Source organism: Heteronotia binoei, chromosome 17 (genome assembly GCF_032191835.1).
Source record: "Heteronotia binoei isolate CCM8104 ecotype False Entrance Well chromosome 17, APGP_CSIRO_Hbin_v1, whole genome shotgun sequence".
NCBI classification, from domain to species: Eukaryota; Metazoa; Chordata; class Lepidosauria; order Squamata; family Gekkonidae; genus Heteronotia; species Heteronotia binoei.
Genome location: NC_083239.1, coordinates 8,805,379 through 8,830,500, shown reverse-complemented (window position 1 = coordinate 8,830,500; position 25,122 = coordinate 8,805,379). Strand labels below are relative to the sequence as shown.

The window sequence follows — 25,122 nt, the reverse complement described above, 5'->3', positions numbered from 1 at the left end:
CCATCAGGCTGTGCAAGATATGGCAAAGTCCTGGCAGGCGTCCTCCTAGAGAAGACACCAGAGATTACGCTTGATGGCAGCGTCAGAGCAGGGAAGCAAAATCAGAGGAGGGAAGGGGGGGGCCCTACGCCATCGTTAAAGTGCATTTTTAATGGCAGGGAGACATCCGCTTGAAAAGTTATGGCCCTTTTAAAACTCTTTGACTTGTAAAACCATTTGTGTCCCAGGAACACAGATACTCTCGCTTTCATATTCCCAAGCCTAGAACGAATTCTAAATAGCAGCACCCAGGCGACGGTTTGAACAGGCAGATTGTCTCTCCTACTGTCTAAGCACAGCCCTCCCGCTCACACAAAAAAAACCCCAAAACCAAAACCCAAAACCCAACCACTTAAAACTAGCATAAAGAAATACAAAACATAAAACCCAAAGCAATTCACTCTTTAAAAAATAAACATCTTTATTACAAGTAAACAACAAAAGGCTGGGTTAAGCATCATAAGAGTATTTTCTTCCACAAATGTAACACTGGTACGGTCTGCTGTGCTGCCCCCCCCCCACTCCCCACCCAATCTTTATGAATAATACATTAGCGTGTTGGAGATGGCACGAGCGCTCTCAACCAGAGCCATTTTCTTCCCTGGTAAACATACAAGTCTAACCCCTAGGAAATAAGGTGGTGGTCTTGCATAGAATTACTCAGTCACCATGAACTCTGCACACACATTCACTCCTTCATGATTCTGTTCCCAGAAAATTATACTGGGGAGAATTATACTGCTCTACAAACTGAGCATCCACCTGAAAGTAAAGCTGCAATCCTTTCAGCAGGTAGTTCCAATGGCCATTGAGGTTTCACCAGGAAAAACTATTTTTCTGACAAGGCTACCTTTAGAAAGGCACCATCAATAATGAGATGGTGAACAGGGATGTTCTGGAAACCGCAGCTGGTTAGGAAATGCGCAGAACACAAGCAGAGGTAGAGAAGATATTCTCGGTTGGGCAGGGAAGATTTCCAAAATGCCACTTTGCTACTAGAGCATAAGAGCTCAAAACTGTTTCCTACTCCCCTTGACCAAACTGCCAGCTTAGTCACTGGTTTGAGGGCACAGGTTTGGGATGCTGGAATTGAGCCACGGCTGCTAGCACAGAAAGACTGTGGTGACTTACTTCCTGCACAGGCTTCTTTAGCTTTCAGAGGGAAAGCGTTCCTGCAGCTTCAGTCTACCACTAAGGAATGTTCTGACTCCACCTATAGATTTGGAACTTGCTTAAAAGGCACAGAATATAAGCACCTGTCCCACACACATTCAGGCTACCTTTACAACACTGTCCCAAGGGTTAGAGAGAGCTACCAAGGACAACCACAAAGTGTGTGTGTGTGAGGGAGGGGGTGTCCTATAGTTATTATGAAACTTAAGACCAGCAGATTCCTTCAAGTATAGAAATGAACAACGTATGAGGAAGGGGAGGGGCTGTAAAACAGCATTTTTCATATTTGAAAAATATGAAATTTTGTATTTGCTCATACAAAGTTAAGTGCAGATCTAAACTCTAGAAAAGGGATGACCGACTGACAGCCTCCGCATGACAATCCTGATTTGTCAGGCAAACATGACAGTGTAGGCAGGAAACGTTAATGACAGTATCACACATGTTAAAACCAAACCAAAAAGGTGATCGTGGAAATGACATGGTAGTTGTGAGCCAGTGATCTCTGGCAGGAGCAAATCCCTTGATTCCACACATATTTCAGAAGCCTTCCTTCTATTAACATCACTTGATGTTCTTTAGGAGCAGGGAAACCCCACAGGTTAGACTATGCTTACTAAGGTGGAGTACAAAACTAAAGACAGTAAACCTTCCCGTTTCTGAAACTGAAGCAGGGAACTATGATGACCCCCTTTTAACACGACTGAGAAACCAGCTGCTCGTCACCCCACGGCTGGCCCGAAGGGGAATGAAGACTAGCACGGTGTGATCAAGGGAGCACACTTAGCAGCAAACATATGGTAACTGATGACTTTTTAAGAATATTCTCCTGAAGGAGGTGGAGCTACTGAAAGCGGATGATGGATACATCGCATAGTCAGAAGAGCAGGGGCAAAGAGTAAGAAAGAAAAGCAGCTTCCTGCAATATCTCAGTCGCCAAGGTTTTGTTCTTTTTCATGTGACCTGCTAAGTTGGACATTACTGGTTCTCTGGATAGAGTATGGCGTACTCCCATCTGTTTGATCTCTCTCAGTAAGATCAAGATCCTATTCTGTTTGCCTATAACCCCATAGCTTCTTTTAGCTAACAGGGACACAGCACAGGAGAAGCTTTCTACACCCTTTCCCCAGAAGAATCTAATCTTTTCTCATGGAGTACCCAATGCCGGAGAATGCGGTCTTAATGATCTGAGCACACAATTTCTTGATACTCAAATTTACAATGCTGTGTGTTGTTGTTTTTTTAAAAAAAATCTTCCCTAATAAATGGGTAACCACAGGTTTATTTACAGCAAAAATATTTTTTAAAAAAATTCTTAGAAAAGTTTACAAAAATATGTGCAAAAAAATACCCAGCAGCTTTAATAGACACATTTCAAGTATTTCTTAACAACAGTCCAATATACATAAGGGCCTACAGAAGAGGATGGGAGGAATGGCAAGAGGCATTTCAACACTAAGAAACCCAATCCCTGCCTCTTCAGGCAATAGATGAAGAAGCCAGACTATGGTCTCTGTTTCCTAGAGAGAACAGTTTTGGATAGCCTATCTGGGTCAGGGTCCCCCTGAATTCTTCCTTAAACAAACCCTTTAGGCAACAGTTCTCCCCTACAAAGATGGTCGCTTTGCTATCCATATGCACAAAGTAATGATCTCTTATCTCCTTCACATCATTTAAGAACTGTAAATTGCTTTGCTTAATTTTCTTCTAACTATTAGCCAGGGAATTTCACTGGTCTGCGTTCCCTTTCTTGCCGGAGGCCTGATTCATCAGCTGAAACCAACAAGGCCTAATCTGGGTCAGTCCTCAGAGTGCACATGATCTGAAGCAGACCCACATCTCTTCACATGATCGTTCTAAGGAATCCTCTACTCTTTGCAACTTTCTTCCCTCCACTAGTGGAAACAGGAGAGGCGTCAGCCACGCTTGCTACTAGGGCAAAGAGTGCCACGTCCTTAAACAGTGCTCTAATCTTCTTTACGGCTCCGCCAAGCGCCAAATAACCTTTGCAGTGCTCACTCAGGACTGCAGGAAAATACATAACTTTTAAGACATCCACCCTCCATGGATGAGAAACCATTAAAAAAAAAAACCCGCTCTGAAGTGCTGTTCAGGAGGTGGTGTGATTGCTCCTCTACTCCCCCCGTACCAAATCCATTTGCAAGTGACTATGTTCCGCTCAACTAATTTGTGCAGATAGCCCAACAGGTTACTGGAACAGGCTTTCAAGAATGGGCTGGCTTCACCCAGCGCATGGCTCTCTCTGCTCCAAACAGCATCAACCCCCCCCCCCTTTCCTATAAGTGGCCAGTAATGTCCATCTAGAGGCTTAACTGCAGCAGTCCACGATGTCCAGATAAGTCCCAATGTATTAAAAAAGAAACCAAATGACAATATCTCTGTCTCAATGCAAGAAATGATGGCATGTGGTTTGAAAACGGGCAAATTGGAAGCTCCACCCCAACAAGCTCCCTTGTTTGGAACTCAGAAAATGGTAAATGGAAGAGAGGCACCAGCCGGAGGTAGACATAGGCACAGCACTACGTGGCATCTCTGCTAAGGGATGGATCATACCATGCTGGCATCGGATTTTGTTCCAAAGGAAGGGATTTCGCTCTTAGGAGTGGATGGGGTCCCAGCATCTGCCTCGATAAATCCTCTTCTGTCTATTAAACTAGTAAGGGGGAGAGAAAATAAGGGGGTGGGGGTTAGGCTGGTAATTAACAAAGCAAAAAGAACAGCAAAAGCAACAACGGAGTATATTTTTCACCCTGGTGACAGATGAAGAGCATTATGTTGACATAATTATGTCGAAAAGCCCACACCTGGGGCATTCTTTGTTCTGCAGTCATGCATTAAGATAATTAATGTGGAATAAGACAAATGTTTACAAGGGGGCTTAGGCTCAGTGGTTGAGTCTCTGCTTTGAAGAAGAAGATATTGGATTTATATCCCGCCCTCCACTCCAAAGAGTCTCAGAGCGGCTCACAATCTCCTTTATCTCCCTCCCCCCACAACAGACACCCTGTGAGGTAGATGAAGATATTGGATTTATATTCCACCCTCCACTCCGAAGAGTCTCAGAGCGGCTCACAATCTCCTTTACCCTCCTCCCCCACAACAGACACCCTGTGAGGTAGATGAAGACATTGGATTTATATCCCGCCCTCCACTCCGAAGAGTCTCAGAGCGGCTCACAATCTCCTTTCCCTTCCTCCCCCACAACAGACACCCTGTGAGGTAGATGAAGATATTGGATTTATATCCCGCCCTCCACTCCGAAGAGTCTCAGAGCGGCTCACAGTCTCCTTTGGCTTCCTCCCCCACAACAGACACCCTGTGAGGTGAGTGGGGCTGGAGAGGGCTCTCACAGCAGCTGCCCTTTCAAGGACAACCTCTGCCAGAGCTATGGCTGACCCAAGGCCATTTCAGCAGGTGCAAGTGGAGGAGTGGGGAATCAAACCCGGTTCTCCCAGATAAGAGTCCGCGCACTTAACCACTACACCAACCTGGCTCAAAATTCAACCTCCAACATCTCCACTTCAAAGGATCAGGCAGCAGATGAAGTGAAAGACCTTGACCTGAGACCTTGGAGAGCTGTTTCCTGTCAGAGTAGACAAGACTGACCTTGACTGACCAAGGGTCTGACTTAGCAGAAGGCAGCTTCACACATCCAAGGAAATTTCCACGGCTAGCTTTCTAACATAATGTGGGCCCCGCCACTCACTGCGTGTCACAGAGCTAGCCAGCAATGGCAATACCAGTATGTAAACTTCCCCATCCCTTCACTAACGGGACAATGGTCTGGTTTCGAGATACCAACACCATTCAGTTGTCACTTTTGTTAGTAGGTATGAAGTTCTCACGACAGCAACTTGTAAACCATACTCTAAATTGTATATGGTCCAGATAATAGCAGCTTATTCCTCATTACAGATTCAGATTCAGTCCAGCATAGCGTGGACTTTACACGCCTCAGAGGTAAGTGCTCTTTGACACTGGGGCTCAAGCCCAATTCAAACACACATTGGGCACTCCTGTGATGACTCTACTGAGCACTTCTGTACATAAGGAAAAATTACAGCTAAAACAGATTTCTGAGTAACCTTTTCGAGCATCCCAAAGCCTACCTAAAAATCACCCCTAGAAACATTAGGCGGATAACCCCTACCAGCAACTTTTCTGCATGTGTTTCAGGGATTCCTTCCAGAGGTCACCTAATACAATGCCAAGTGCTAACCTTGAAATCAGCCCTAGTTTTGTACAAGTCTGCCCTCTTGTGACTACGTGAAGTATGAAGGAACACATTTTGAGTCCTGTGGCTCCTTTAAGACCAACAAAGTTTTATTCAAGATGTAAGCTTTCATGTGCATGCACACTTGATTTATAATTAAGATTGTTTTTAGCTGTTACTATCAGTGGTTGTTGTGAAGGGAAGTCCAAAACCTTGGCCATTGTGTTGGGGGGGGGAGTTAATTGAGATTGTGGGGGGCGGGGGACGGGTCCAGCCTTCTCTTGGAAGGCCAATATGTGTTCAGGGATACCTGTGATTGGGCATTTGGGAGGCATGGCAGTGGGAGATGTCAGAAGGGAAGGAGATGGAGATATGGTTATGCTCACTTTAATTCCAGTCTCTGACCCACCCTGAGACATGTTGGTAGTGGGGTTAGGAGTTGTAGCCTTTCTCCAACATTGATGTTGTGTAATGTCAGATCTATTAATAAGACCACAATGTTACAGAGTTATTTTGTGACCCAAGGAGTGAACCTGGGTGAGGGAAGGACAGTTCCTCTGAAAGAACTAACACCTCCCCCCCCCTCGGTTTCTTGATCCTTCATCAATCTCAGACAAAGGGACAGGGGAGAGGGGTCTTTCTCCTACAGGAGATCTCTAGCATTGATAGTGTAACTCTGGTGTGGGATGCTGAGGAGAGTACAGCTATCCTGCTGGTGTACCAACCACCTAGTGCACCAGCAGATACCTTGCCGAACTTGATTGAGACGGTGGCAGAATGAGCCTTAAGATATCCCAGACTGATAGTTCTGGGGGGATTTCAACATCCACACAGATACCACTTTGTCATCTTCTCAGGCTTCAGACCTAGTAGTATCCAGGGCAGTACTAGGATTCTCCCAGATTGTATCAGGTCCCACACATCAAGCAGGCCACATGCTAGATTTAATCTTCGTGGTGGGTGTGAACGTTGGTTGGATTTCTATATGCAACCATCAGACCATTTTGTTCTGAAGGTCTGACTGTACGGTCAGTCCCCCCCCCCTGCATAGGTGGCAAGTGGATTTATCTGTGGAGACTTATGGATCCAACCAGCTTCTAGAATGCTCTGCAGGACCTAACAGGGGAGGGACGGTGGCTCAGTGGTAGAGCATCTGCTTGGGAAGCAGAAGGTCCCAGGTTCAATCCCTGGCATCCCCAAAAAGGGTCCAGGCAAATAGGTGTGAAAAACCTCAGCTTGAGACCCTGGAGAGCCGCTGCCAGTCTGAGAAGACAATACTGACTTTGATGGACCAGGGGTCTGATTCAGTAGAAGGCAGCTTCATATGTAGGAGGGACGGTGGCTCAGTGGTAGAGCATCTGCTTGGGAAGCAGAAGGTCCCAGGTTCAATCCCTGGCATCTCCAAAAAAGGGTCCAGGCAGATAGGTGTGAAAAACCTCAGCTTGAGACCCTGGAGAGCCGCTGCCAGTCTGAGAAGACAATACTGACTTTGATGGACCAAGGGTCTGATTCAGTATAAGGCAGCTTCATATGTTCATATGTATTGACACCCCCTGATGGCTCATTAGATGCACTGATGGAATATTGGTATAACCGTCTTTCGGAGACCATCAACAAGACTGCTACCTAATGACTGCTACCTAATGTACCTAATGTCCTCTTCACCCCTTGGTATATCCTCAGAGCTAAGGGAGATGAACTGGGAGCTTAGACTACTAGAGTGAGCTTGGAATCGTACTCAGGACTAGGCAACAAGAACATCCTGTAGAACCTTTATGAGATCCTATGAGATGGCAGCGAAGGTGACAAAGAAAGCTTACTATGCAGCCTCCACTTCATCTGCAAGTTCTCACCCAGCTCAACTGTTTAGGGTAATTAGCTTATGTCCCTGTCAAGGGACTCTCAAAATTTTGATTCTTCGGCCATCAACCTATTGGTAATCCCTGGCCCCAGAGCAACCTAGCTGTCCTCAACCAGGATCAGGGCCTTTTCAGCTCTGGTCCCAACCTGGTGGAACTCTCTGAATAGTGAGACTCAGGCCCTGTGTGACTTGGTTCAGTTCCACAGGGCCTGTAAGACTGAGATGTTTCACCAGGCATATGGTTTAAGACAGTGATGGTTAAAGATCGTCCTCCCTCCTTATCGTTGGGCCATGAGTCTCTGCACTGGCTGCCTCCCTAGTTATCTACCTGCGTTGGGATTGCTGGGGTGCCATCTGATATAGTAGACAGATATTTAATTTCTAAATTTTACTATGTGTATCTTAAAATTGTAATAATATCGATTTTATTGCATATTTAATAGTTGGAAGCAACCCTGAGCCCTGCTTGGCAGGGAAAGGAGCAGGATATAAACGGGATGGGATGGGATGAGGATTTTTTTGGAAATACAATCTAGTGAACCACGTCAACACCGATAACAGCATCACCACTTCAGATGACTGCTGGCTCAATCAAAGCCACACGGCTTTCCAAGACCAGCCCTGATACACTAAGCAGAGCAAAATGGCGGATTCAAGCTGAAGATTTTCCTCAATATTAAAAAAAAAAAAGCTGTTGTTGTTTACTGTATTTTTTAATGTGATGGGGTCACAATGATATGGATTTTTTTTTGCTATAGGCCCCAATCAATCCCATGTCAGTTCTGCATTTTTCAAGTTTTCATTTCTGGTTATGTTTCCCCACTCCACTCCTAAGCTTACCTTTCGTCCCTTTCATTTTCCACTGCCCCCGTCCTTCTAGCTATTAGGCTACCAATATATTTCCCAGCACCTCCCAAGCAGGGAAGAGGAAGCCAACGCTAGCCTTAAGCCACAAAGGCATTTTCTACAATTCACACACACGTTTAGGAGCACAACTCTCCCTCACTCTGGGTGATGGGATTGCTACCTAAGAGGAGATCCTCTTTTGCTTGCTCAGAACCCACAGCAGCAACACAAAATAGCAGGAGGTAGACGTTGCAAAAGAAAGGCAACATCTGTCTCAGCCTCAAAATTCTCCACCGCTCTCCTTGTGAATTAGGCAGATTTTGTTTGCGATGCCTTTTTTCAGCATCGGCAATAATTGTCCTGCACAGATGACAGAGATAGTTTTCCCTGACAGAAGAATTGAGAATGGCTGCTATTTGGTATCAATCTCCGTACTCAAACATGATTCAAAATTATACTCCAAACTTTCCACTCGTCTTCTACATAACTTCTAAATTTTTTCCACTCCCTTTTAAAATCTTCTAAATCACAGTCTCTTAAAGTTCTTGTTAATTTGTCCATCTCACTCCATGTCATAACTTTTACAATCCAATCCCATTTTTCTGGTATTTTTTCTTGCTTCCATAACTGCGCATATATTGTCCTAGCAGCTGAAAGCAAGTACCAAATTATAGTTCTATCTTCTTTTGGAAATTTTTCCATTTGTAATCCCAACAGAAAAGTCTCTGCAGCTTTCTTGAATTCATATCCCAAGATCCTAGAAATTTCTTGTTGGATCATCTGCCAATACTTTTTCGCTCTTTCACAAGTCCACCAAATATGGTAGAAAGAACCTTCATGATTTTTACATTTCCAACATCTGTCTGGCATCTTGTTATTCATCTTTGCCAATTTTTTAGGAGTCATATACCATCTATACATCATTTTAAAACAGTTCTCTTTAATACTCTGACATGTTGAAAGTTTCATAGAGCTCTTCTATAAATATTCCCATGTATCCATCTGCATTTCTTTATTTACATTTATTGCCCATTTAATCATGAGATTTCACTACTTCATCTTCTGTAGACCATTTTAAAAGTAACTTAAAAGTTTTTGAAAATAATTTTTCATTATTTCCAAGCAGAACTTTTTCCATTTCTGTTTGCTCTTGTCTTATTCCTTCAGTTTTAATATAGTTTTCCACCAAACTCTTTATTTGTTGCATTTGAAACCAATCGTATTTATTATTCAACTCCACAGCAGTTTTCAATTCTATTTTGCCACTTTGTAATTTTAATAGTTGATTATATGACAGCCATTTTCCCTCACCTGTCTCAGCTGTTATTTTTATCACTTTTGCTGGCACTATCCATAATGGGGTTTTTTCATCACCATATTTCTTATACTTCATCCAGGTATGCAACAAATTATTTCTTATATAATGGTGAGAGAAAAAACTATCCATCTTTTTCTTCCCATAATACATATAAGCGTGCCAGCCAAATTTATTTCCATAACCTTCCAATGTTAAAGGTTTTTTATTCAACAGCATCACCCAATCTTTTATCCACACTAAACAAACTGCTTCATGTTATAATCTTAAATCTGGTAATTGGAATCCTCCTCTTTCTTTAGCATCTATTAAAACTTTCATTTAATAGACATTGGACAATTTTTGATAATGATTAAACTTTAGAAGAAAGAAGAATATTAATTTTAGTTCTTAGGAATTAAGGGTACCTTTTAATGTTAGTATTTTGAGTAAATAACACTGGTGGGCATCAAGTAATGGGGGGAGGGGGGATTAGAAAGAAGCATATGGGATAGATGAAAAGAAGTTATTAATGGAAATTATTACCATATGTTATCAATATATGGAGAGCCAGTTTGGTGTAGTGGTTAAGTGTGTGGACTTTTATCTGGGAGAACCGGGTTTGATTCCCCACTCCTCCACTTGCACCTGCTGGCATGGCCTTGGGTCAGCCAGAGCTCTGGCAGAGGTTGTCCTTGAAAGGGCAGCTGCTGTGAGAGCCCTCTCCAGCCCCACCCACCTCACAGGGTGTCTGTTGTGGGGGAGGAAGGTAAAGGAGATTGTGAGCCGCTCTGAGACTCTTCGGAGTGGAGGGCGGGATATAAATCCAATATCATCATCATCATCAATAAAATTGTTTAAACAAAATTATACTCCAAACATCCAGCTGTGAAGTTCATTCAGATGATCTTACCTGGGATAGAATGGTCCACAGAGCACTGCACAGCAGTTGGTGAGGACGCTTTTATGGCTGTAGGGATTGGCAAAATCAGAGCCTCCCTTATTTGACCATGCCCCTTTCAGCTGCAATCGCAAGAGAAAGGAAATGGTTAGGAATGGTGATCTAAAGGAAAAGTCAATGAGAATCATTTGCCGAGCTGCCTTAGATAAACCTTTGATAGCTGCCTTAGATAAACCCCTAATATTTATGTAACTCTGGCTTACCGTAGCCCATTAATCATGACACTGCATGACAAGTCAGCAGTGGAAAACCTTCTACAGGGGGAAGGGACTGTCCTCAGAGTACAAAGCAGCCTTACTTGCAAGAGGCTCAGGTGGTTTGCACTCTGGCGAGCTTCCTCTGACACACATAACCTTCTCTGTTGTCAACAGACACCGGGCACAATCATATCCTCACCGCTCAAAAGTATCCCATTACGTCACATGGCTTCCTTCTCATTGCTTGTTTGCCTACCACCCCCTTCAACAGGATATTTTCACACTTTTAGATTCAGACAGCTCTGAACTCTTACTGAATGTAATTGTAGGCCAATAACCAAATCAAGGATAAGTGATGAGGGCTTTGCCTGTTTTTTTTAGTTTTGGTCTTCTATATCTGTTGAGACAGATGTAGAAGAAGAAGATATTGGATTTATATCCCGCCCTCCACTCCGAAGAGTCTCAGAGCGGCTCACAAACTCCTTTCCCTTCCTCCCCCACAACAGACACCCTGTGAGGTAGATGAAGATATTGGATTTATATCCCGCCCTCCACTCCGAAGAGTCTCAGAGCAGCTCACAATCTCCTTTCCCTTCCTCCCCCACAACAGACACCCTGTGAGGTGGGTGGGGCTGGAGAGGGCTCTTACAGCAGCTGCCCTTTCAAGGAGAACCTCTGCCAGAGCTATGGCTGACCCAAGGCCATGCTAGCAGGTGCAAGTGGAGGAGTGGGGAATCAAACCCGGTTCTCCCAGATAAGAGTCCGCACACTTAACCACTACACCAAACTGGCTCTCACACTCATTTGGACAAGCATAATTCAATACTAGGTAAAAACTTGGAAGAAATTGCTGGCTACTTTTGGTGAATTAAATTAATGTGGTAGCTAACCACAAGATTAGCTCACCATGTAACTTGTATCAACAGATGACAATTTCTGTTTCCTGTGTTTACTGACAATGGTTCATCCACTAGCTTATGTAGTAATTTTAGCTCTTAAATTTCAACATCCTTTGAACTTTTTTATACATTAAGTTTTGCTGTTCGTTGGTTTTAGTCCTTTGCTTTTAAATTGTTTTGAGTGCTTTCGACAGAAAAGTCCCTAAGATTCATATATAAAAATAAGTCTTCGCAAGCATACAAGGAAGTTTTACTCTTAAAAAGTCATGGTGAATCATAATCAACATTCAAGTGAATGTTTAAAACGTTTGAAAAAACTGCCCCCCCCCAAGACAGCCAAGCAGCAATCTTTTTAAAAAGGAGAAACATTTTTTAATTTTTAATGTAAGTTGTTAATGATTTAATGATGATTTTATAATTGTAACTGTATGGTTTTATTGTATTTTATATTCGTATGCTGTGAGCCGCCCTGAGCCTGCCCTGGCGGGGAGGGCGGGATACAAATAAAAAGTATTATTATTATAATATAGGTACTTGCAAAAACTGTCAATACAAGGGCCACCTCTTCTCTCCCTTACAATGTGAAATGGCGCAGCCCTGGTAAACATGTAAACAGTAAGGATTCGGTTCATTCTGAATTGTTTCTTCATACACCCATTCAGTCTGATTTACTAATTAAAATACGTATAATTAATCAACTAAAATTTCTTAAGGCCGGTGGCACCCTGCTGAAAACATATTTGCTGGGAGTCACCAACTTGAGGTAAGAATCTTTTGGTTCCAGATGCGCTTATTTCTTCATACAGGTACTGCTGAGATCTAACCACCCATTTCACTACAGAAACTTGTCTTCGTTATCTGCATGGGATAGCTACATCCATTACTCCAGAAATCAAATCGGATTACCAAAATGCTACAGCAGTGTAGCTTGCATGAAGAATGTATTTAAAACAGTAGAAATGGTTGCTCGGGCCTATGGAAGGAGAGGCAAAAATCCATACTCACATCTTCATTGGTTGTCAAGTTGGAGGCAACTAAATAAGTGTGAAACCCTGAGAGGCCAAATATAGACCAGACTGAGAAAAAGCAGATCACCAGTTCCAACACAGTGAGAAGAGAGTTAAGGAAGGACCTAGGTGTGTTATTGGGGAAAAGTATTCTTATTACATTCCCAGAGACAAAGCTCTGTTCCCTTTGTCTTCCATACTGCAGAAATTAATATGCTCAGTTCACTGCAATAAGACAAATTCTCTACACATATGATCCACCAGGATTTAATCTCTGAGATTTCCATTTAAATGGGTGCTGGTTATTACCTTTAAAGCCCTATATGGCCGAGGACCTGTCTACCTTAGGGACCGCCTCTCTCCATATATTCCCCAGAGAGCGCTGAGATCTAGCTTCCAAAATCTTTTTAAAATCCCTGGACCAAGAGAGGCAAAATTGAAAACAACTCGAGAGCAGGCCTTCTCAGTAACGGCTCCTCACTGGTGGAACCAATTACCAGAGGAGGTTCGAGCCCTGCGGGACTACAATCAGTTCCGCAGGGCCTGTAAAACCACCCTTTTTCAAATGGCCTTTCAAGGCTGAATCTTGAAATGACATCCAGCCATCTGACATACATCCGATAGGTTTTGTACTATAGCACCTTAATTGTAAGTGTAATAGTATTTATTTATTTATTTATTTATTTATTTAATGTATTTTACTGTATAATGTATTGTAATCATGGTATTCTCCATGTCTGTGAGCCGCCCTGAGCCTGCTTCGGCGGGGAGGGCGGGATACAAATAAAATTATTATTATTATTATTAAATGATGCTGGATGGCAGGGCTGAAGATGATCTTAGGTTAGACTCACTTTTGAGACTAGATAAGTCTGAGGATGCTCAGCAAGATGGCCTAGTGCAGGTATCCATGCAGAGCAATTCTTTGTATCGGTCATAAGCCTTGGGCAGGTTGACGTTTCTACCAAAGGAAAAGAAACTGTGGGAGAAAATGCATGACCCAAAGCAGGGGTTTTCTATGATTCCTGCAAGGACAGTTATCTCCTTTCTCTGCCTAAGTGGATATAAAAGTGTGATTATTCCTTGCTACAGGGCATCTCTTAGAGGCACTTGCAAATCTATTAGTTGTTTTTTAGCAAAAAAAAAAAAGTAGGGGACAGAGAAACAAAAGAGATGACAAAAATACTGAAAGGATATCTGGCTGGTGTTGCTTTCAAAGCAGTGATAAAATCACTTCCCTGGGAACCTGCAAAGCAAAAGAACAAAATAAACTCTTGTAGGCCATGTTCCTCTCTCTACCTAGACAAAAGCACAAAGTCAAAACAGCACTGATGGCACAATGACAACACAAGCATCCAGGATGCCTTCCTCCTATCCAAGAACTCAAGAGGACAGAAACAAAGACAAATTTTGCACTAGCCCTAGCTAGGGTTACCAAGTCTAATTCAAGAAATATCTGGGGACTTTGGGGGTGGAGCCAGGAGACATTAGGGGTGGAGCCAAGATCAAGGCTGTGACAAGCATAATTGAACTCCAAAGGGAGTTCTGGCCATCACTTTTAAAGGGACGGCACACCTTTTCAATTCCTTCCTTCAATAGGAAATAATGAAGGATAGGGGCACCTTCTTTTGGGGCTCATAGAATTGGACCCCCTGGTCAAATCTTTTTGAAACTTGGGGGATTATTTTGGGGAGAGGCACTAGATGCTATGCTGAAAATTTGGTGCCTCTACCCCAAAAAACAGCCCCCCCAGAGCCCCAGATACCCACAGATCAATTCTCCATGATTTTCTATGGGAATAAATCTCCACAGGGAATAATAGAGTTCCCAGCAGACATTTCCCTCCCCTCCCCCCGCTTTCTGACGACCCTGAAGCGGGGGGGAGGGTCTCCAAATCAGGGGATCCCCTGCCCCCACCTGGGGATTGGCAACCCTAGGCCTAGCCAAGTTTGCCTCAATTGTTGTTACAGCCCCCGAAACACCAATCACTGCTGTCCAGGTCTTAGAAATCCTCCTCTTGAATTTATCCATGTTTTTCCAAAACAACATGGTTTTTGTAGTATGATTATCTAGATTCCTACTGAGGCATTACGGTCCAGAAAGCTTTTCTAGAAAAATACTACTTACGTAGGGTAAGATGAGTGATAACACAGGCAAAGATGAACGCAGTCAGGAAGGAGAGAGAGAGGATGAAGGCATAGAAGTATCGATAGTTGCGCTTCCCTACACAGTTACCCACCCAAGGGCAATGGTGATCAAACCGCTCTGGAAAAACAAAAGGCAAATATGATGATGTTAAAGTGACTTTAGCATTATACAGTCCAACAGAAGAAGCTCTGCAAAGACCTAGGGGCCACTGAAGCAGATGACAGTCTTAGGTAATCTTTCTGTTAGTACACACAGAACAAGAGTAAAAAAGAAAATAAAAGGCAGTGGCAGATGCCAACCGTTGTAACTCACTTTGGCCTGAAAGCAAAAGGGTATTTCTTCTTGGCCCCTCCAACTGCAGCACACAAGAATGGAGGATGTAGCTATTTCAGTTTGGGTGAAATATCAGTATGTACTTGGAAATCTGCTCTCGAAATCTGCTTGTAAACCCCGGGCCAAAGGAGGCCCGGTTGAAGTCAACTAGGGACAGGGCCTTCTCAATCACAGCCCCTTGCTGGTGGAACCAGCTACCGGAAGAGGTCAGGGCCCTGCGGGACTTTGGACAGTTCCGCAGGGCCTGTAAGACAGTCCTCTTCCGGTTGGCTTATTACTGACCAGCATTGAAATATTCTGAAGGAAGACAATAAGATAGCATACTGACATTGATTGATACATTTATATACTGGTTGTTTTAATTATGTAAATTATTATTGTATCTTAATTTTTAAACATTGTTAGAATTATTATGTTGTGAGCCGCCCTGAGCCTGCCTCGGTGGGGTAGGGCGGGAGATAAATCAAATAAAATAAAAAATGAAAAAAAAAAAGATTAGATTCAAGGCTTTCAGGAGCCTCAATGGAGCATTTGCTAATGGTCGCAATTTTGAGGTGTAATGCTGAATGTGATGCGGGGGGGGGGGAATCATATAACTGGCTCTCTAACCTTTCCAGCTAAGTAATTTGGACAAGAACTAATCAGTGCTTCAGATATGTCAGGGATGTATCATGTCTACTCTAGATATCTCCTTGCCCTTGTTTCATAAACAATTAAGACAACGGGGTTGTTTAATTGTCTTCCTTTCTCTGAATTAGTTTTGGTAATGGTTAAAACTGTCAAACCAGACACATTTTCAAATCCTGACTCTACCATCAAAATTGTTGGGAGGCCTTGGCCAGGCAGATTCTCTCTCTCTCTCTTCCTGACTTGCCTCACAAGGTTGTCTGCACTACTTGGAGGAGGGGCAGGATAAAAATGTACTAGATAGATTTGTTAGAAAGCTTTCATTTCCCAACAGTTTCAGCACTATCAAAAACACTTAATAAGTAGTAGTAGTGGCCCGGAGATCTGAATCAGTGGCCTCCTAGATCAGAGTTCATTTGTTCTTGGACATCAATTCCTTCTCCACATCTTTTCTGCACCCAGAGGTCTGAATTGACAAGAATAAGTGCAGCAGTTAAGCCGGCAAACGCTGACCCGGATTGCAGCAGTCCTGCAACCACAGTGGCTGAAGAAACAGTGAATGCAATCAAACCAAGTACAATGACTCATATTATGTATATCCACGGGAGCACATGCCCAAGTAAGGCTGGAAACACTCAGCACAAAAAGGACAAACATGTCAATGGGTTCTTAAGGTTTCTATTGTTAGGGCCAGGGGTTGTTATGCAGCTGCACATACTATTCAATGGACAAGGAGGTGGAACTCTCAGAAACTCAGAAGGAGGAGGTGGAACTCTCGGAAACTCAAAAGGAGGAGGTGGAACTCTCAGAAACTCAGAAGGAGGAGGTGGAACTCAGAAACTCAGAAGGAGGAGGAGGAACTCTCGGAAAGGTTCAGGAGCTGTGCTCCTGTGAGCTCCCACTGAATCTGAAGCCTGGTTAGGGCACTCGCGTTGCTGTACTTCTTTCAAACAACATGCCTTGCATCCAAACATCAAGAAGGTATTAAGGGGGAAAACCAAGCTGTGCTCTTTTCCAGTCACTCTCTCCCAGCCTAACCTACCTCACAAAACGGCTGTTCTGTGGATAAAATTGGAAGAAGGGAAACTGATGGTGTAAGCCACTTTGGTTACACTTTGGAAAGAAAAGCAGAGTACAAATATCTCAATAACCCACAGTCAAGAATGACCAACACTGACTGCTTAAAGGGATGAACATTTTTGAAGTCCAAGAATCTCTTCCTTCAACTGAACTCATGTATGAAAATGCCTTACACTGAGTCAAACTAGTTTATCACAGTAGCTTCTGTCTACACTGAGTGGCAGCGTGGGGATGAGCACAAACCGAACCATGAATCGTGATTCAAGCTAAAAATGGCCAATTCGTGGTTTGTTCCAAACTGGTTTGTCTGATCCCACCACACCAGAAGATGAATTGGCCTTTTTTCTTGGTATGCCATTTAGTTTGTTTCCTTCCTTTTTCCAGACAGCCTGGCGCCAGCATGATTCCCCAGACCCTATGCTTCTGGTCAGTTTCCAATTAAACTGACTAGAAATGGCAGCTCTGCTCTCCCAGGCCCCCTGAACTTCTGGTCAGTTTCCAGTGAAACAGACTAGAAGCCGCAGCTCTGTTCTCCCTGGCCCCCTGCACTTCTGGTCAGTTTCCAGTGAAACTGACTAGGAACAGCAGCTCTGGTCTCCCCAGACCCCCTGTGCTTCTGGTCAGTTTCACTGGAAACTGAACAGAAGCACAGTGGGCTGGGGAGAGAAGAGCTGTTGCTTCTAGTCAGTTTCCAAGCTTCCTGGGGGTGAAATCGGCTAGAAGCTGCAGGGCACCTCCCTTTCCTTCCCAAGCTTTACATACTCCTAAGAAAATTTACTGGGGGCACTTGCTTTGGGGGGCTGTAGCTCAGATAGAGGAGAGTCTGCTGAAGAGTTTGCCACAAGTATGGCATTTCTAGCCCACTCAGGGGCCATTCTACACCTTCCTTAACCAAACAATCTAACAAACCTTGAATCGTTTGGGAAATGGAAAAAACACAAACCAAACTGAACCACCAATCTGGGCAACCCAACGAACCACAAAATGAAACAAACCACCATTTTTGTGTTCTGTGCCCATTCCTAGTCCAGTGTCTCAGGCAATTTCATCAGTTATTCTGTTAATGGGAGATGCCAGGGATTGAACCTGGAGCTTTCTGCATGCCAAGCAGATGCTCCGCCATTATGCCACAGACCTACCCTCAGGGAAGTGGAAAGATTATTTTACAAAGCAAAATATGCAATTCTGATAGGCCACAGGAAGTCTCACCTTGAACTTACCTACACAGTTGTCACAAACACTGCAATGGGATGTCCTGGGAGGACGGAACATTTTGCAAGTGTAACAGTATTTCAACTTCACCATGTATTTGTTTATAACAACTTCCATAGTGCGGGCAGGTGGCCGATAAGTGGAGGTGCCCAGGTTGTCTGCAAAGGCAAAACCAAAAGTCTACATATTAGGTTCTTCTCCCAGTGAAATCCCAGGACTGAATGAAACTTGGTAACTTCCTTGTTAAGCCCCTGGTTCAAAAGCAATAACCACAGCACAATGTATTCTACAGATTCCTCCCCTCCCCCTTTGATGATTGCATGCCATCTGGACTGGAGATGCAAAAGTCCAGAAAAAAATGGGGCGGAGAGAATAGAATGGGGGAGACCTCCTATAAAATATTTTCTCTTTGGAATGGGGAAAATGCTTTTCAAGGTAAGGTTTCACTAACTCAACACATGCAGCTTTTTATGTAAGATAATCTACCACAGTAAATAGGAATTATCACTATGTATACTGTAGACATATGCAACATAATTTTGAAACCTTATTTACTGTTTAAATTTGAATAATTCTGGCAACAATTAACATGCTATAATGTATTTGATAATATCAGAGTTTTGACTTCCAGAGTTGGAACATGGCGAGTTGAGATACTTCTCAAAAAGAGGAGCGGACCGGAGCCTCTGTTCTGGGTAGAGAAGGTGACCTCAACACCTGCTGCCTACTTTTCTCAGTGAGGGAAAAGGCTAAGACGTGCTCAGGAAAATTCTGAGGGGATTTACTTTGGCTTATAAGGAGTCCCAGGGGGGTTCCTTATGGGCTTTGAAGGGTCCCCGGTGAAGAATTGCATTCCAGCGTCTACAGAGGACATCCGTGGTCATTAATTTGACTTAAATTCATCATGTTTCAAGCTTTCTTTGGACTATTCTAACATCTAAACATTTATCACTGATAAGAACGGTGTTAACAAGGATATATTGGGCTGCAAGGTAAGAAGATCTTTATCTATCATTCCGGGACTAAAATCAATTTTATCTGAGACAAAGATTAAGATTTGGACTTAACTATATTACTCTAAAGTTGTAAAGAAGAGAAGGGGGTAATTTCGGGACTTTTGGCATTTAAGAAGCAAAGTTAAAAGACGAAAAACAATTAATGTTTGGAATACTTGTGGTTTCTGCAAAAAAAACCCCATCGTCACTGAGTTGCTGAACTGGAAGACGTTACAGGAAGTGGCGTCATACAAGCATCGCGAGATTTCTCAACCATTGAAACATGACTTTGTGGCAAGAAAAGCAGGAAGGAGCCATTAGAAGAAGGGAACTTTTAAACCTCCTGGCCTTCACTAGGATTTGAAAACCATAGAGAAATTGTGGCAGCCATTAAAGGAAGGTCAAAAAATTTAAATATTCAAGAAAAGAGAATAAGACTGAAAATTAGTGGAGCCGGCAGATATCAAGATTACAAAGGGAAACACATTGGATTATAATATTGGAACTGATTTTGGTGGCTTTTTGGTGAAAAAAGAAAAAAACTTCCAAAAGGGTCTGAAAAATCGTGGACACCATTTTGTGCATTTTTAAAACTTTAAAAAATTATATCTTGAGTTAGGAAGCCTTGAGAACAGTGATTTTGGGCTTATTGGAAAGGGCATCTCCTAATATATAAGATCCAATGGTTTAATTTGATTTTGGTGAGATCAGTTTAAGAGCCTATTTTGGTAGTGGAGAAATAGTAATGTCTGATCACAAGCCGGCACCAAAACAGACACGCGCAAGGACTGGTTCACTTGAGGAAGGTATAATGCCTAAAATACAAGATCAATTGGATGCCATGGAGGCAAGACTGGTCAAAGTGATGAAAGATCTGATAATGGACAATAAGAAGCAATTAAAAAAATATATTGAAACAAGTGCAGAAATGGTGAAGGCAGAAATTAAAAAAGAAATTGAGGATCTCAGAAAGGACTCACAAGCAACACTAAATAAAGTACATGTGGTTGAGAATAAGGTGAAGGATCAAGATTCCATGATTAATAAATTGCAGGAGAAAGTAGTTCTGCAAGACTGTAAGTTAATGGAAAACCAGATATGTACCTGAGAACGAAGGAGATGACTTAAAGACATATATAATAAGCACTATTGCTTGAGTTTTTGGAAATAGAACCTGATGAATCTAGTTATCTTTATGATTACATATACAGGGCCAATTCATCGTTTGCCAAGAAAAACAAACTACCAAGAGATGTGGTAGTAAAATTTATTTCAAGTGATATGGTGGGAAAGATCTTAAGAAAACAATTTGAAAAAACATTGGAAATTGATGGAAGCAGAGTAAGAATAATGAAAGAGCTGCCAAGAAAGGTTATAAATGACAGAAGATTGTACAAAAAATTAACTGACAAACTGCAGGAGAATGAAGTGCGATACAGATGGATACTGCCTGAAGGTCTAAGTTTTGAATATGGAGGAAAGAGGATTACAATTACAAATGTGCAGGAAATGAGGAGATTTTTTGAAGAAAATTTGGGGATACAGAATAAAAGAAGAATCGTTATGGATTACAAATTAATATCTTGGAACGTAAATGGACTAAATTCACCCCAAAAAAGAAAGGCTACATTTCATTGGATCAAGAAACAAAAATGTAATATAATTTGCTTACAAGAAGTACATATTAAACAATTGGATTACAAATTTTTATGGAACAAACAATTGGGTAAGGAATTTTTTTCCTTGGCTAAGGAGAAAAAAAAGGGGAGTGATTTTTTTATGTTAAACAGAAATTGGATCCAAAATTGATTTTTAAGGACAATGAAGGGAGATATTTAGCTGTGGAAGTGACAATGAATGATAAAAAGACATTGTTGCTGGGATTGTATGCCCCAAATGGGGCGAAAGACTCCTTCTTTAAAGATATTGTGCAACAATTAGACCAAGTGACTTATGAACAAATAATGGTAATGGGATATTTTAATGGAACAATTTAATGATCTGGACAAATCAGGGGGAAAAAATAAGGAGGGGAAGTTACCAAAGTCATTCTTCCATTTAGTGAAACAAGAAAGTTTGGAAGATATATGGAGGAAATTTAATCCTAAAGTGCGTGATTACACCTTTTTTCAGCTAGGCATAACTCTTTCTCAAGAATCGATATGTTATGGATGACAAAAGATCTTGGACTTATGACAAAAAAAATAGAGACTCTTCCTAAAGTTGGGAAAGATCACAATGTGGTCAGCAAAGTGTGTGAAAAAGATGAGGAGATGGAGAATAAAAGAAGATTTGCTACAGAAAACCGAGACAGTGGTGTCTCTAGAAAAAGAAACTAAAGCCTTCTTCCAAATAAATGAAAAGGAGGACATTCAATTTCAAACTGTGTGGGATGCATACAAAGCAGTAATGAGAGGTATTTTAATTACAATGAATAATAAAGATAAAATGGCCAAAGAGAAACAAATGTTGGACATTCAAAAAGAGATTGGGAGAAAAGAAAAGGAACTTAAAAAAAGACCGGAGAAAAAGAAAATAATAAGGGAAATCACAATATTGCAGAACCAATTGAAACATCTGTTAAATAAAGAGGTAGAATGGAACCTTAAGAGACTCCAACAGAAATCTTTTGAAGGAGCAAATAAGCCTGGAAAATACCTGGCTTGGCAAATGAAAAAAAAAAGGGGAAATAAATTTGTGAACAAAATTGTATCGGGAGGTAAAGAAATTGTTGACCAAGCGGGAATTAAAAGGGAATTTTATAAATATTATGCTAAGTTATTTCAAGCTCAAAAGGTGGATAAAAGAAAAATAGATGCATATTTACAGAAAATTCAAGTAAATCCCTTAACAGAAAATATGGAAAAGGTATTAAATGAACCAATTGAAAAAACTGAAGTTGAAGCAGCTATAAGTTCAATGTAAATGGGAAAGGCACCGGGTCCAGATGGTTTTACAGCAAAATTTTATAAAGTTCTCGCAGAGACATTAGTATCGAAACTTCAGAAGTTGATGAATATTATAAGGATTGATGGGACAATACCAAACACATGGAAGGAAGCTACAATTTTGTTGATACCAAAAGAAGATAGAGATACAACAAATGTAAAAAATTATAGACCAGTTTCATTACTTAACAATGATTACAAAATATATGCTAGGATACTAGCAGAACGACTCAAACAGCATTTGAATAATTTTATCAAAGAAGAACAAGCAGGATTTCTTCCCAGGAGACAAATTAGAGATAATATCAGAACTGTTAAAGATATTGTTGAATATTATGAGAAGCAACCTGAAAAAGAAGTGGCACTATTTTTTGCAGATGCAGAGAAGGCCTTTGACAATATGAATAGGGATTTTATGTTTGCAGTGATGGAGAAATTGGAATTAGGAGAAGATTTTATAAGAATGGTTAAGGCGATATATACTGAACAACAAGCAAGACTCTGTATAAATGCAGATTTGACGGAGAAAATGATTGTTGGTAAAGGAACAAGGCAAGGTTGCCCTCTATCTCCATTGATATTTATAATGACATTAGAGATTTTGCTTAGGCAAATACAAGATGATAAAGAGATAGAGCGGCTGAAATTGAAAGGTTTTTCTTATAAATATAGAGCGTTTGCTGTTGATGTAATGTTTATCAACGAAAATCCCTTATCTGTGATACCACTGCTGCTTCGTAAAATATAGGAGTATGGAGAATTGGCAGGCTTTTATATAAATAAAGAAAAATCAAAAATTTTGTGCAAAAATATGACATAGAGTCAACAGGAAGAACTGCAAAGTGCAACAGAGTGTGAGGTCACTTCAAAAGTAAAATATTTAGGTGTGGAAGTTACCATGAAAAATATAGATTTGTATAAAAATAATTATGAAAAGTTTTGGCGGAAAATTGATGAAGATTTGATAAAATTGAACAAATTGAACTTGTCTATGCTGGGCAGAATCGCTGCAATTAAAATGAATGTTCTACCAAGAATTATGTTTCTATTTCAAACAATTTCAATTGTGAAGGACAATAAACAATTTACCAAATGGCAAAGAAAAGTTTCAGAATTTTTATGGGCTGGAAGAAAACCAAGGATCAAAATGAAAATTTTAACCAACGCAAAAGAAAGGGGAGGTTTTCAGTTACCGGATCTAAAATTGTATCATGATGCAGTGTGTTGGTATGGATTAAAGAATGGATGACATTATTAAATAAAAAACTGTTGGTTTTAGAAAGCCATGGAAATATTTTTGGTTGGCATGCTTGTATGTTGTATGGGAGAAATAAGATGGTTTTTTCTCACACCTTTATATAAGAAGAAACTTGCTAAGTACTTGGTCAAAATATAAAAAATATGGTGATGAGAGGAAGCCACTATGGATTGTGCCAACTGAAGTAATAAAATTATCTTCAGAAACAAGTGAAGGGATGTGGTTAACGTATAATCAACTATTAAAAATACATGAAGGAAAGGTGGAACTAAAATCAGCAGAAGAATTACAATATAAATATAACTGGTTTCAGTTACAACAAATTAAGAGCTTGGTGGAGCAGGACATTAAAAATGAAGGTATAAGACAGGAGCAAACAGAATTGGAAAAAATGCTGCTGGGTAATAATGAAAAGTTGATTTCAAGGATTTATAAATTACTATTGAAATGGTCTATAGAAGATGAAGTAGTTAAATCTCGATAAAATGGGCAATCAATTTCAATAAAGAAATACAAATGGAATCCTGGGAGTATTTATGGAAGAACTCTATGAAGATATTGACATGTTATAAGATTTAAGAAAACTGTTTTAAAATGCTGTACAGATGGTACATGACACCTAAGAAATTGGCAAAAATGAATAATCAGGTGTCAGATAGATGTTGGAAATGTAAAAAACATGAAGGATCTTTCTACCATATGTGGTGGACTTGTGAAAAAGCAAAACAATTTTGGCAAATGATTCAGAAAGAAATGTCAAAAAAATTTAGATTATGACATCAAGAGGTCTCCAGACTATTTTTTGTTGGGATTACAAAGGGAAAGTTTTCCGAAACAAGATAGAACAATGGTGTGGTATCTGCTTTCAGCTGCAAGGACTTTGTATGCGCAGTTATGGAAGCAAGATAAAATACCAGAAAAATGAGATTGGATTTTAAAAGTTATGTCATGGAGTGAAATGGACAAACTTACAAGAATCTTAAAAGACTATGATTTGGAGAAGTTTAGGAAGGAATGGGAGAAATTTCAAAATTACGTTGAAAAACAATGAAAAGGGGACATTTAGTGATTTTTGATAAAAGCTGAAATTTTTCTTTTGAAAAATGAAGATGAACTTATAGAGCTAACTTTTCTTATTTTTTGTTTTTATTTCTTCCATATTGTTATAAGGTTTTAAAATGGAGATTCTTGATTTGCTAAGTTACCTTGGTTTTTTTTTTTAATTTTAAGTAAACACCGGCAGGGGTCAAGAAAAGGGGAGGTGAGGAGAAGGGGGGGAAGCGATGTATTGTTTTTATTCTGTATTATTTTTAATTCTTCTTAAAGAATATCCCAATATATTGCAAATTAATAAAATTGTTTTAAATTGATAATATCAGAGTTTTCACTGTTTTTAAAGTCTGATACTCAAATATGCTGACATATAATGACTGCAGGAGACTTTCTGTCTATACAACATTCTTCCTACAAAATTTATTCTACATTTCAGTCCAGAAGCAAACAGGAAATCAGTGTAACTGTATCAGAATAAGCCAATGTGCAACTCCATTCTTACTTATGGATGTTAAATTCCTAACTCAAATGCACTTGGATAGCCAGATTCCAGTCCATATTTATATTTTGTTCCTTACTCTATCATCTCTTTCCTAAACTACCTTTCTCACTTGTCCTTTGAGTGGCAGTCCTGTCCCTTGTAACATGTAATTGACAACTACATGCAGAAGATACTGCTTTAGATTTTGAAACAGAACACCAACAGCAATAAAGTTTATATATGCCAGAAAACTGTTCAGACCTCTGCAAACTCCGTATGATGGATTTGCAAAATCAGTAAGTTAAGAATAGTAGTACGTATCTGAGGAAGTGTTGACTCGCAAAGGCTCATACCCTGAAAATTCTCTTGGTCTCTAAGATGCTACTGGACTCAAATCTAGGTCTTAAGAACAGTAGATATATGGAACTTCAGCCACAAAGCATGGGAAAGAGGCTAAACACACACATACACACACG

General features: G+C 40.9%; 1 protein-coding gene across 1 annotated transcript in view; it reads right to left on the bottom strand.

Annotated features, from left to right (window-relative positions):
• Positions 1-2,474: 2,474 nt before the first annotated feature.
• Positions 2,475-25,122, bottom strand: part of ZDHHC18 (zinc finger DHHC-type palmitoyltransferase 18) — a 38,627-nt gene continuing 15,979 nt past the window's right edge. The window contains exons 3-8 of the mRNA XM_060257593.1: positions 17,920-18,069; positions 14,639-14,776; positions 13,709-13,757; positions 12,510-12,612; positions 10,361-10,470; positions 2,475-3,886 (exon numbers count right to left, since the gene is read on the bottom strand). Coding sequence (XP_060113576.1) covers positions 3,781-3,886; positions 10,361-10,470; positions 12,510-12,612; positions 13,709-13,757; positions 14,639-14,776; positions 17,920-18,069 — 656 coding nt within the window. The 3' untranslated portion in view covers positions 2,475-3,780. The remainder of the gene's footprint in view (positions 3,887-10,360; positions 10,471-12,509; positions 12,613-13,708; positions 13,758-14,638; positions 14,777-17,919; positions 18,070-25,122) is intronic.